Genomic DNA, 12276 nt, shown 5'->3' on the forward strand with positions numbered 1-12276 from the left:
CCAGATGGAAGAAGCTTAGAGCAGGAGAAAGAAAAAAAAAGAAAAATAAACTGCAAAATTAAAAGATTCAAAAAAAAAAAAAAAAAAAAAAAAAAAAAAAAGAGATCATAAGACAATAATAGGGTAAGATTACAAACAAGTTTAGTGTTACACACGAGTTTGATTGCAAATCTGTTGGGTAGGAGCCAGCATGCTGTGGGCCATGGAATCTGACCACAGCAGAACTGCAAAAATGCCTTGAAGGGGAGGAGGAGGAGGGCTCAGTTTGCCTGTATAGCAGCAGAGACCTTTGAGAGCACTAGAAACCTACAGGGGAAGAGCTGCTTTAAGGACATAGCATGCACTACTTATCAACTTTAAGAAATCTTCACATACTGCACAATTAGATCTCCAACTGAAGGGATCAAAGCAGGTGCACAAGCGCTGTGGGAGGTGTAGAGACTCTCCTCCCCCATAGAGCAGAGCCAGACCGCCAATGGGGACTTAACCATATACCTTTTAATACTGGGAACATAACAGGCATAAATCAGAGGGTATAGTGGACACGACAGTGCCCCAAAGGGGCAGGATTCAACAAAGGTTAGACACTTACAATCACTGACAAAACAGGGTTAACAAAATATAAAACACAAACAGCAGAGCAAACAATACGGGTTGGTGAAATATAAAAAGGCACAAAATACAAAATGTCAAATGACAAGGAAATATAGGGCCTAGGTACCTGGAGGGCAAGAAAGGGGGGAAAACACAATGACCCCTTTCCACTGCAAGAAGATTTGCTTTTTGTTAGCTCACTCACCCCAGCTTGGACTTGAACTCAGATCTCCCATGCGGTAGGCAGAAATGTTGCCATGAACCTTCCCAGAGCCCTGGCCTCATGTCAAACTGCCTGGCCTCTGATTGGAGGAGCTGGAAGCAGAGCTGGGGGCCTCTCAGGTCACTGCTCAGATCCTTGCTGGAGCTGGGGAGCCTCTCCTGCTGGCTGCAGCCTCTCATAGGGGATCCTGGAGCCCAGCAGGGAGCCTCTCCTGCCGGCCGCACGCCACGCTGCTGAGGGTCCCACGGCTGCCTGCAGGTCCTGCTCTTTCAGGCTCTTCCAGGGCACTGCTCCTGCCCCGCTGACTCAGCTCTGTGAAGCTCCTTCCTTGTTGTCCCTCACTCGTCTCCCCTAAGTCAGCCGCGCTGCCCCTTTTATGCCTCTCCAGGTGACCCAAGGGGCCAATCAGGGGACACAGAGGGTGAGTCTTTGGGGCCTGATTGGTGCGGCAAGGGAATCCCAAGTCCTTAAATCATCTTTTACCCTTTCAAAACCCTAAGTCACGGCCAGCTAGCCCGTCACATACAATTTAGACAGATATTGTAGAAATTTGTCCAATAACTAGCTGGGACTTTAGAAACATTATCCTCAGAGCTGGTGACTTTGGGGAATGAATTTTGTTTTATCAATTGCCCAGTGATTAGATAGTCTACTTTATTATCATACTCATAAAAGGCTCACTTGCAAAGACTCCTAAAGTCCTCTTTCCTTTTTACTATCCAAAAATCCTTGGGTTATTCTACTAATCCTGGTACTTGTAAGTGCTGAGCTAGCACTGGTCAGGTGTGCCCACAGGCTCTTTTTCAGGATTGTAATTACTCTTCTTGAACTCTGACAGTGCAAAGTGTCAGCTTTATTTTTTCCTAATTGGAGCAGTTCTTGCCAACAGCTGACTCCCCGCAATGGCCTTTATTTTATAGTATGATGATTAATCCTGATTTAGCATGAACTTCTACAGCAGCTGTTCTCAACCTTTTTTTGTAGCAGGACCCATTTGTAAATATTGATGGCCTAGTAAACAGTTTAAGTAGAAAATAGCCTCCTGGCCCTGCTGGTGCCCCTCACTCCTGACCCATTGCCCCCACTCCAGGCCCCTTCCCTCTAGTGTTTGGGGCAGCGTGGAATGGCCCCAAGCAGCCCTTTGCAGGCTGGAGCTCTGCCAGGCTGAATGGGAAAAGCCACGGTTCCCTGTTTCCCCTTTAAAGGAGAATCCATTTTTAAAGTTTATTCATGACCCTTTCATATACATTGTTGTGACTCACTTTTGGGTTGTGACCCATGGGGTGAGAAACGCTGTTCTAGAGGATCACACTGAACAGTAACAAAATCCACTGCATTTTAATTCTTTTCCAGAGTAAAACAGTAAAAATGTCTTGATAAGTCATATTCTACTTCTGATTGGCTACAACCAGATACTAATTGCTGAACCGTGGCAACCCCTCTCTAACTGCATGTGCACATTCTTGCTCAAGTTTCTGCTTCAAGAATCTCTAACCAAAATGTAGAACAAGCGAGTCACATATTTCCTTTAAAAAGCCTGTCTTTCCCCGTGTTAAAAACATCAGTATGATTAACTGTTACTGAGAGGTAAAAATTACCCTGTTGAATGGGACTTCCCCATCTCCATACATCAACCATAGTCTATGTTCTTACTGTCTGGCACCGAATAGCGACAGCAGCCTTTAAATTGGTAATGCAGGCTCTAATTTAAATGAATTTCTAACAAAAAGTAAGATGCTTATGTAGTCATCTCTAGGGCATCTTTCTCAGGGCACTCACAAAAATCAATTTCTTAATGGAGGTATGTTTAATGCAGATGGAACAGAATTGTATGTATTACCTCTGGGGATGGTTTGTGGTGAGTGCTGACAGGTGATTGTGTAGTAGGGATCATCTTTTGACTAGATTGCTAAGCTGAATGAAAAGCATGGAGCTGAGCTGTAGTTTATTCGATTGTGCAACTCTGTGGCACGTGTGCCACAAGTGGTACAGGCAGCCTGTGTGTGTGGCATGCAGCTGATCAGACAAGGAACGCAGGGCAGGGAGCAGAAGGCAGAGCAAGGGGGTCCCACTGGCACATGGGGAGGGCATAAGCTTAATTTGTGGCATGCCTGCCAAGAGGGTTGTCCCCAGTTGTTGAAAACAGAGATGCAGCCAAAAGTGCTGGCTGCACTTACAATCACAGCCTTGCTCTGAAATTCCCCTCTGCTATTTTTAGCTTCGTTCATTTTAGGAGTTCTTGTCTCCAGTGTTTTAAGGTTATTACGTGGTGTTGAGATGGTCCAGTCATGTGTGAGAAGCAAAGCCAGGCAGGTGAGTTAATAACTTTTCCTGAACCAACTTGGGCAGTTGAAGGAGATGAAAACAAGCTTTTGGGCTTCAAGCACCTTTCCACAGGGCTGCATTAGCAGTCAGTCCAAGGTAGGTGCACGCTAGAATAATTGCTGCTGTGAGGTTTGCCGCCTTTTTTCCCTTCATGTTGTGAATTCCCCACAACTCTCAAGGTAAATTAGAGCATTTTTGCAGTTAATTTTTTCTCTGCTTTGCCTAACTGGGTTACGGTTTCCCACTGAAAAATCCAGATGTTGGAGACACTGAAACCTTTGCCTGTGTGGATCTCACTCCTTCTACATGTCTACCCTAGCTGATTTTGCCTTGTTTTTAAATCATATCCCTGCAGCACAAATTTCTTTAGTTGAATAACCAGCCTGTTCTTTAAATCTTATGTAGCTGCTCTGTGATTCTTCAGCTGTGAGTGCAGCACCAATGCATTGGCATGAAAAGATGGTCTTACAAATAAAATTCTTTATCTGCCTCATCTCCTCGTGTGGAGCTTCTTATCATCGTCCTTTATCTTAACTGTCCCTCGTCCACAGCAATTCTGATATTGGTGACTGCAGGATTCATAGGAAAGTAGGGCTAAAAGGGATCTCCAAAGGTCATCTAGCTCAACTCCCTGCATGAGGCAGGATCATCCCTACTTAAAGACAAATCAATTATCTAACATCTTAGCAAAACTACACAGCCAGTCATGACAGAGTCTCAAGATGTAACATGCTAACCTGCCATAGGTAAACCCAGGGGATTGCAGCCAACATCCCTAGGCCCCAAAGGCTGTTAAAAGATCCAAGGAGGAGGACCATACCTATAGAGGAAGGCAAACCCCCCCAACTCTGCACCAATCACCTTGACCTCAAATATGGTGGAAAAAAGCCAGGAACATCTTTGTTTTCTAAGGGTGGCAGGAGCACTGTGTGGTCAAACACAAGCCTTAGCTAAGGACACTGTAGTGATTCAAGGAAGAGGAAAAAACAAATTCCAGTAAAGCATTCATGAAAGGAAAATATTTTCCCTGGCTCAGGTTACCAGTGAAAGACTGCATGGGAACTGCTAGGAACCTATGACACTGTTAAGGAGTTGCATCAGTACCCCAGCATAGGGATTATACGTTCCTTTGAGTACTTTACAAATTAACACGAGTATTCTTGATGCTTCAAATGCCTGACTGCTCCCTAAACTCTTACTTAACCACTGCAATAGTAAATGCTTACATTTCCCCCAGCCTGGTTTTATTCCAAGTCTCCTTTCCTACATATTTCCAGTATATCTGCAGGTTGAGGGGACCCATACACACAGCCTGGTTTTTTCTGGCTTGGTTATGGGACAGAGCTTGGTCATGGGAAGCCAGTTTTTCTGGCTTCGTTATGGGAAAAGCTACAGCACATTTCTCTTTTGGTTTTAAATTGCTCTTTGTGACCATCTTTGTTCAGGGATAGGTTTCATTTCTTGTCAGGTGTTTTCATAGTGTCCAGGTGTGGAAGGATGACAGTCTGGATATCTGCTAGGGCTGTGCGAAATTTCAACACTATTTCAACTTGTTTCAAGCTTGAAACAGTGAAATTGAAATGAAACAAAAGGCTTTACAACAGCCTTGAAATGAAGCGAGGGCACTCAAAACATTTTGAAAGTTTCAAAACGTTTTGAGTTTTGAAGCTGGGCTTGCTTGCAGCTAAAGAGGGAGGGGGAAGAGTGGGGAAGGACTGCTCTCATATGGACTGTGTAGCTGGCCAGTGACTCTGATCCTTCCCTGAGGTCCCTGCCAATCCCAGTGCTCTGGGGGAGGGATGGAAAAACAGCATAAAAAGCATTATTTGAACTGAGCTTTCTCTGTGCCTTCACACTTACAAGTGACGTGAGTTTTGCTCTGAACAGTTTGAGGTGCAGTTTCCCAGAAACCCCTGCACCTGTCTCCTTGAAACCTGGCAGGCTTTGTAGCCTCAGCAGAGGCTACCATCCCTGCTGTTTTCATTCAAATCAGGCAAGAAATGACAAAGTTATAAGCATTTTCACGATTCCCCATTATAGCCTATGGGCTAGTTAGTAAGAACCAAGATATCCAGTAAGTACCAAGAACAGAGTATTTGTAGTGGTTGCCTTGACTAGGGGAGCTGGAATTTGGGATTTACCTCCAAAATGCTCTTAATGGATGAGGATTATCCATTAGCTCTCCCATTAGCTGAGAGTTCAATGGGCCGATGAGGAGCGACTCATCCGCTTGCTTGTGGAGATCTGCTGTTGTGGGATAAGGTGGCTTCTGACCGAGCGGCAGCTTGTGGAATGGGAAGAACTGGGACAGCTTTTCTTTGACGCTTCCAGTTAGGAGCCTCTTTACCTTTACCTGACCAGTCTTTGTCACGATTTGGAAGGGGGTAACACCTGGGAGAAAAGAGTTCAGTAGGACATCCCCGATCAACCCTTGAAATATCTGTCCCATAAGCAAAGAAGGGAAATTGTTGTCACTTGCCCCAGAATGAGTTTTCCTAACTTATACTGCAATGTGTAAAGCAGGAATACTGCTGGCAGGCAAAAAAAAATCAAAAGCCTCAGAAGAGGAGGTGTGGCCAAGCCCTTGAATCTCATGAGCAGGGCCTTGCCTTTTTTTTTTTTTTTTAAACAGAAAATTAGGCATAGTTGAAACAGACAAATAGAGAAGTCAGGGTCCTACAAATAAAACTATTTTACACTTGTATGGGTTAAATCGTTTGAGTTGCAGCTGACATGAGTCTAGCTGAAGGAACTAAACAGGCACACCACAGCAATTAGTCAGCTAGGAGAGCTGCCAAAGACTGCAAAGTGAGATTGGAGACATAGCAGGCTCACAGGAGTTGGGCATCTGCACAGAAGGAAAACACGCAACACAGATGGAGCAGACAGACGTGAGAACCAAGCAGGTAAAAGACATGGATAAATGGAGGAAGTCTAAGAAAGCACAGCAGAAATGAACAGAACAAGTAGAAATCCCAGTACATTTTAAAATGTAGCAACAGATTTTCCCTCAAAAATCATGTAGAGATATTCAAAAGGGAAACTTATTTTAAATCATGTTTTGAGGAAAAAATCTGTAACATGGCTGCCCTAGCATGCGTGACATCCATTTTCTCAGTACACATTTGATACGTCTTTCCAAAACATTGCATCTCGTCTCCACAGGCCTTTACTCTTAATGCCTATAAGAATACCAGCAGCATCCTTGTAATTGGTCTGCTATTACAACAGACCCTTGACCCTATATCCTATGTGATTGTTACAAACACTTCTTTGGCTCATCCTTTTCCCTCCACAACCATGCCTAAACATTTTTCCTCTCTCTCATATATGCCAGTTATATTTGCAATACTTCTGTACTCAGAGGTGCTAGCTACTGAGGCATGTTTTCCTGAACTGTCTGTAGCACTCCTCAGCTGAGCCATGTTGCTGGGAACCAGCTGTTAAACAGAAGCAGTCTCCCACCTTTACAGCATCAAAATGCCTTAAGTCAGAAGATATGAAAAAGTTTGTTGCGTATCTACAAGAATTAACTGTAATACACGGGAGCCTACAGCACTGAACAAAAGTTATAACCACTAGGATTTTAAGGAAATGATTGCTTACAAAGGTATGCCTTCGCTCTGGCTTTTACTCTAAAGGAAATGACTATAAAATCAGACTCGTAATTCTTCCAAATCCACCGGTAGATACACTGTACATACACAAGACTAGGAGACAGACAGACAGACACATAGTGCAGTACAAAAAATTTATTGACATTAATTTGGGATAACTGCCTTACATATAGTGGTGAAGTGTCAGGATACATTTATGTAGCTCCTACCCCTTCCAAAAAAATCAAACTTGAGAAAAACAGCCTCTTTACCACGTAGCACTGAGATCTGATGTTAGGAAAGCCGTGTATCCTACTCTTCCTACTAGATAATAAGGTATCAAAACAGTGATTGTATCCACACAATTACTATTCACAAGTATAAATTGTGGCAACCATAAATATTTTTTTCACATACACAGTCCCCCTCATGGGAAAATAATATAAACTTGTAGTGGAATAAAAAATATTTCATGTTAACTGTGATTTCAAATGCTATTTCAGCAATTACATATTAAATCCACTATAAAAATTAGTAATTACATAGTAACATGTTATTGCTGCTACATTATCACTGTATAACCATGTAATTAAGTTTGTGCTGTAATTTCTTTATCATACAATTTGAAAAAACACTGAAAAAACACTGGTATTTTTGTAAAACATCATTATTTCCTGGATTTCTGTTCTAAAACATTAAAAGTTTTCCATTATACATTAAAAACTCAATTACAAGAGGAACACATTTTCTTCAGTTATCAAAAATGGGAATTTGTGTGAAATAACTTATTGCATTATAATTTGTCTCCATTTTTCCTTTTCTAAATGTAGGAGATGTAATGCAAACTCAGAACTTTTAAGATACGTGGAACTTAAGATAAACATGAGAGAAATGGAATCACACGCCAGCAGGCAGACTGTGGGGTAATCAAATTTAATCAATTTAATATGGCTTGTAGCTGAAAGTAACTGATCTGCATTTCCACTCATTTTGATTATTGCCACATTCCATTCATTTTTCAAGAAGTGAAGATAAAAACCTGTTCTGTCTTTTTAAAACGCAAATACATTAGTTTTAAGCCAGAACTGTACGCATTGTGCAACTCATTTGTATGCAATGTAACACATGAACTTGATAGAATATATTTATGTACAACATATACACAGAATTTTGTGGTAATTCTTCTAAATATAATCATTTAAACAATAGTAATTTTCATATTAAAAACTACTCATGAAACTGGCAGAACAGCCCACTGGTGAACTTAAATCAATACAGTTTCCAGATTAAAACAATAAAATCTTTTCCTTATAAACAGCTGATTTACATACAAATTAAACTGTGGTCCCGTACACACATTAATTACAAGGTAAAAGTTTTGTTTTAAAAATTATTTACATGTTCTTGTACTTTATGATGGAGATTACGTGAACATTGAAAAAAATTGGATGGTAGGCAGGTCTTTTTGTTAGATTTTTGATTTGTTGTTCTTTTTGTGCAGGTTCCAAATCTCTCCATTTAAGTTGCTATGATCAAGCTCTATTTGCCTTGTATTACTGCTGCTGCTTCTTTTAGTGTTCTGAGAAGACTGGGTGATCTTACTTCTGGGTACAGGAAGAAAAGATTTAACTCTTGAAACACCCAACTCAGTCTTTGATTTACTGTTGCTGCATTCCACAGTTCGATTGCTGCTGAGAGGACAGGCCCCATCCTGTGAATGAGAGAAACAATCTCACTTCGATAAACACATTCATTTGCAGAGGGAACCCAAAAGACCCAAAAATTTGCCAGCCAAATTTCCAAAAAGCTGTAGCTGTTCACAGTTGTGTGAAGCTTCTTTTTGGAAGGTGGCAACTTCCTTTAAAAAAAAAAAAAAAAAAAAGCCCATAGTGTTGTTTTCATAGCATGGAAGGGATCTCCACAGGTCATCAAGTCCATCCCCCTTCCTGAGACAGGATCATCCCTATCCAAACCCTATAGCTAACCAGGCAGTAAAACTAAACCTCCTAGAAAATGGCAGGTATCCAGGTTGTAGTTGTATTGGTCTAGAGGCAAAAGGAATAAAAACTTGTAGAAGAGGTGATGGCAGGGCACTGAATAAGCAACCCAAGACATAGCATAAGCAGCAGGAAAATCAGGAGACTAATATTTCTGGGGCACAGTAAGTGTCTGAACTAGACTCCAGGTTTAACACTGCTGTGAGTGACAGAGCTGCTGGTTTACAGGGTATTTGCACTGAGCAGAGTAAATGGTTCAGACCAACAAGAAGAGACTAGTCACTCTCACCGTTTAATATATGCTTGCAAAGTACTGGCAGCAAGGATCCCTTGTGGCACTTCTGTAGCCAGGGTCGGATACATCAAATCTGAAAGAGCTGCAGGCTTATATCATTACTATATACAAGCATCTCATTGTAAACCTGCCTAGTGCCATGTGTTGAAAAGTGCTAATCCCAGAGCAAGCTGGATTCTGCCCAGGCAGGCCACGCACCAGTCAAGTGTTGAACCTTGCTCAGTATATCAAAGAGAGCTTTGAAAAGGATTTGGTAGCTTGTGCTGTGTTTGCTGACTTGCCAACAGCATAAAATATAATGAATTACCAGAGGCTCCTCACAAAAATACACAATGTGATAAAACATCTCCACTTACGTGCCAGATACAAATACTCTCACTAGGGAACTGACAATTTTAGATTGTACTATATAGGAAATGAAGCCAGTGGTGGTGACAACAAATGGCCTACTATACAAAAGGGGACTACTCTTAAACACCTACATTAAATCCCAACCAATTCATTCCAGCACAAGAAAATTTTTTTGTCAGCAATCAATGCATCGCTGAGTAAACCAAAGATCTTGCCTAGAATAATGTCACACTAATTAATACTACTCTCTGGGTTCTCAGTCTAATTCAGAACCAGTTACATAATAAACCTAAGATACAGGCGAGTCTTTTCCATTTCTGGAACTATGATGCCAACAGACAACTTGACACTGTCAGGAATGAGGCACCACTTGCCAATCGCTGGAATCCTGTCCATCTTGAGGGGAGCCTAGATTCCAGGCTCTCCTTAAAGGCACAAGTGGAGACAACAAAAAGGCAAAGCTAGTGATTGGAACCAGATGGGGAGAAAGCCTGCATGTTTAAAGTGGGGAGCCACCGCATTCATACTTCATTATTTGTGGCTGTCTGCATGTCCAGTGTGAGAAAGAGGCTCACACAGAGACACTGGATCCTGTGCTGAATGATAGGTGTCACTGTACTGTGGGATGTCTAAAACCAACAAGTGTTAACAAACAGCCTATATGTGCTTAGATAATCGTTCCGCTAGACTTGAAGAGGGTGGTCGCAAGCAAAATGGAATGACACCGACAGGCTTAAGATACTAGACATGGCTAAACTGCAGCCTGAAATGACATGAAAAACTTTTTAGCTGCAACAGAACTGCTTAAAAGAAATCACCTACAACTAGACAACTGGAAATATGGGCTGCACAGCTTGATGCACTCAACAAGGAAGTGAAAATGCACACTGACATCATCAACCATGTTCCCACAGGTGCAAAGAACCGGTCAACCTGGAGAGGTTTAAATGGCACGAACATGAGTTGACAGGTCAAGAGAGAAAAAGGAGGTGCTACTAACAACCATGGTACATTTCCCTGGAAATATGGAAAATATGTGGAGTGTAGCAGGAAGCTGCATTCATGCTACGTGGTAGCAACAAACCAGTAAGTTTACATCTACTAAAAAAATTCATGAGGCAGTATCTGTTTAAATTAAATTTTCAAAGCAACAGGCCTGGATAACTCTTACCCAAGAGTCCTAAAGTAACTAGCCGAGGAGTCCTTTGGATCACTGTTAAGCCCTTCAACAAATTTTGGAAAACTGGGAAAATTCTAAAGTGAGCAGTAACGTAGTTCTAGTACTTAAAAATGTGAAAAAGACCCAGGGAACAGGCTTACTAGCCTAGTATCAGTCCCAGGTAAAACAACAGAGCAGTTTCATGGAAGGGAGGTCTTATCAGATTAACCTGTTGTTCTTTTGTTTTTTTTTGATAAGGTTACAGTTGCTTTGACCAGTCCTGTTTTGATATAATGCATACCTGGACTTCTCCAAGGCCAATCTAAAAACCTGCATTATATGCAATTAACAGACATTATATTATTATAACCAAATATTTTATAACCAAACATGTTGATTTGCCAGCTTCTGAAAGGACCAGACACATTGGAAAAATCTCTGTAGAACAGTGGTGCTCAGTGTTTTTGCCTTGTGGCTTGTTTGGGCAGGTCTCTCTGCAGGCTGGATCTGTCTGGTGGGCCTGATCCAGCCTCACAGTTTATTGTTCCACATTGTAAAAAGGATGTGGAGAAGTCAGAGAGAGTCCAGACAGGACATAAAGATGATAAAAGGCTTGGAAGGCAAGTCATACGAGGAGAGGGTAAAGGAGCTATATGTTCACCTTGCAGAAAAGGCACTTAAGGGGAAACATGATAACAGTCTTCAAGTACTTGAAGGGCTGTCATAAAAAGGGTGAAAGTACCTTTTCTCTTGCTGCAGGGAGGAGGATGAAAACCAATGGCTTAAAATTACGGCAAAGTAAGTTTTGATTGGATATCCAGAAAAAAATCTTCACTGTTAGAATAGCGAGGCAGTGGAATTGCCTGCCTGGGGGAATTGCGGGCTCCCCATCAGTGGAGGTGTTCAAGAAGAGGTTGGACAGCCACTGGTCGAGGATCATCTAGGCCAGGGGTCAGCAGCTCCCAGCATTTTCCTTGGTATGCCATGGCCAGCCCCAGCTCTGGGTAGCTGCTGCCAGTGACAGAGCCCAGGCTGCTCCTGGCAGGGTCTGCAGCATCCCAGCTGCCTGCTGGGAGCAGCCCAGGCTCCAGGCTGGCAGCAGCTACCCAGAGCCAGGGCTGGCTGTAGCCAGGAGGCTGCAAACAGCTGTGCCAGGCTCCAGAGCCCTGGCATTAGCTCTGTACCGGTGCATGCAGGCGCGCCTTGGAGCGGGCGGTGGGGGAAGGGCCTGAGGCAGCGCAACCCTGGTCTCTTCCCCACTCCCAGCACAGAGCTGATGACTGTGCTCCAGAGCCCAGTGCAGCTGTTTGTAGCCAGCCTGGGCTCTGGGCAGCTGCACCCGGCTCCACAGCTCCAGCATCAACTCCATGCTGGTGGTGACTGCACGCATCTCTGGGCGGGCTGCACTACCCTGCTGTGTGCCCCAAGCTGTGCGTGCAGTCACTGCCAGCATGGAGTTGTGGAGTCCAGTGCAGACATTTGCAGCCTGCCTGCTGCGGCTTCCCAGAGGCCAGGCTGGCTACAAACAGCTGCGCCAGGCTCTGGAGCCCAGTCACCAGCTGTGCTGGGAGTGGGGAGAGACTGGGGCTGTGCTGCCTCAGGCCCCTCCCCCACCGCCCACTGACGCGTGGGTGCACGCGCTGGTACAGAGATGATGCCAGGGCTCCGGAGCCCGGTGCAGCTGTTTGCAGCCTCCCAGCTACGGCCGGCCCTGGCTCTGGGTAGCTGCTGCCAGC

At 43.4% G+C, this 12276-nt stretch overlaps 1 protein-coding gene and 1 long non-coding RNA gene across 2 annotated transcripts in view; one reads left to right on the forward strand and one right to left on the reverse strand.

Moving 5' to 3' along the window:
* Positions 1 to 6879: 6879 nt before the first annotated feature.
* Positions 6880 to 12276, reverse strand: part of CTTNBP2 (cortactin binding protein 2) — a 151968-nt gene continuing 146571 nt past the window's right edge. Inside the window, exon 23 of the mRNA XM_019543425.1 lies at positions 6880 to 8449. Within this exon, the coding sequence (XP_019398970.1) occupies positions 8207 to 8449 (243 nt within the window). The 3' untranslated portion in view covers positions 6880 to 8206. The remainder of the gene's footprint in view (positions 8450 to 12276) is intronic.
* LOC109315627 lies at positions 8456 to 10656 on the forward strand. The gene is made up of 2 exons (XR_002102563.1): positions 8456 to 9878; positions 9949 to 10656. It is a non-coding gene; the product is annotated as an uncharacterized LOC109315627 (long non-coding RNA).

This window comes from Crocodylus porosus, unplaced genomic scaffold (assembly GCF_001723895.1).
Source record: "Crocodylus porosus isolate Cpor-Errol unplaced genomic scaffold, CroPor_comp1, whole genome shotgun sequence".
NCBI classification, from domain to species: Eukaryota; Metazoa; Chordata; order Crocodylia; family Crocodylidae; genus Crocodylus; species Crocodylus porosus.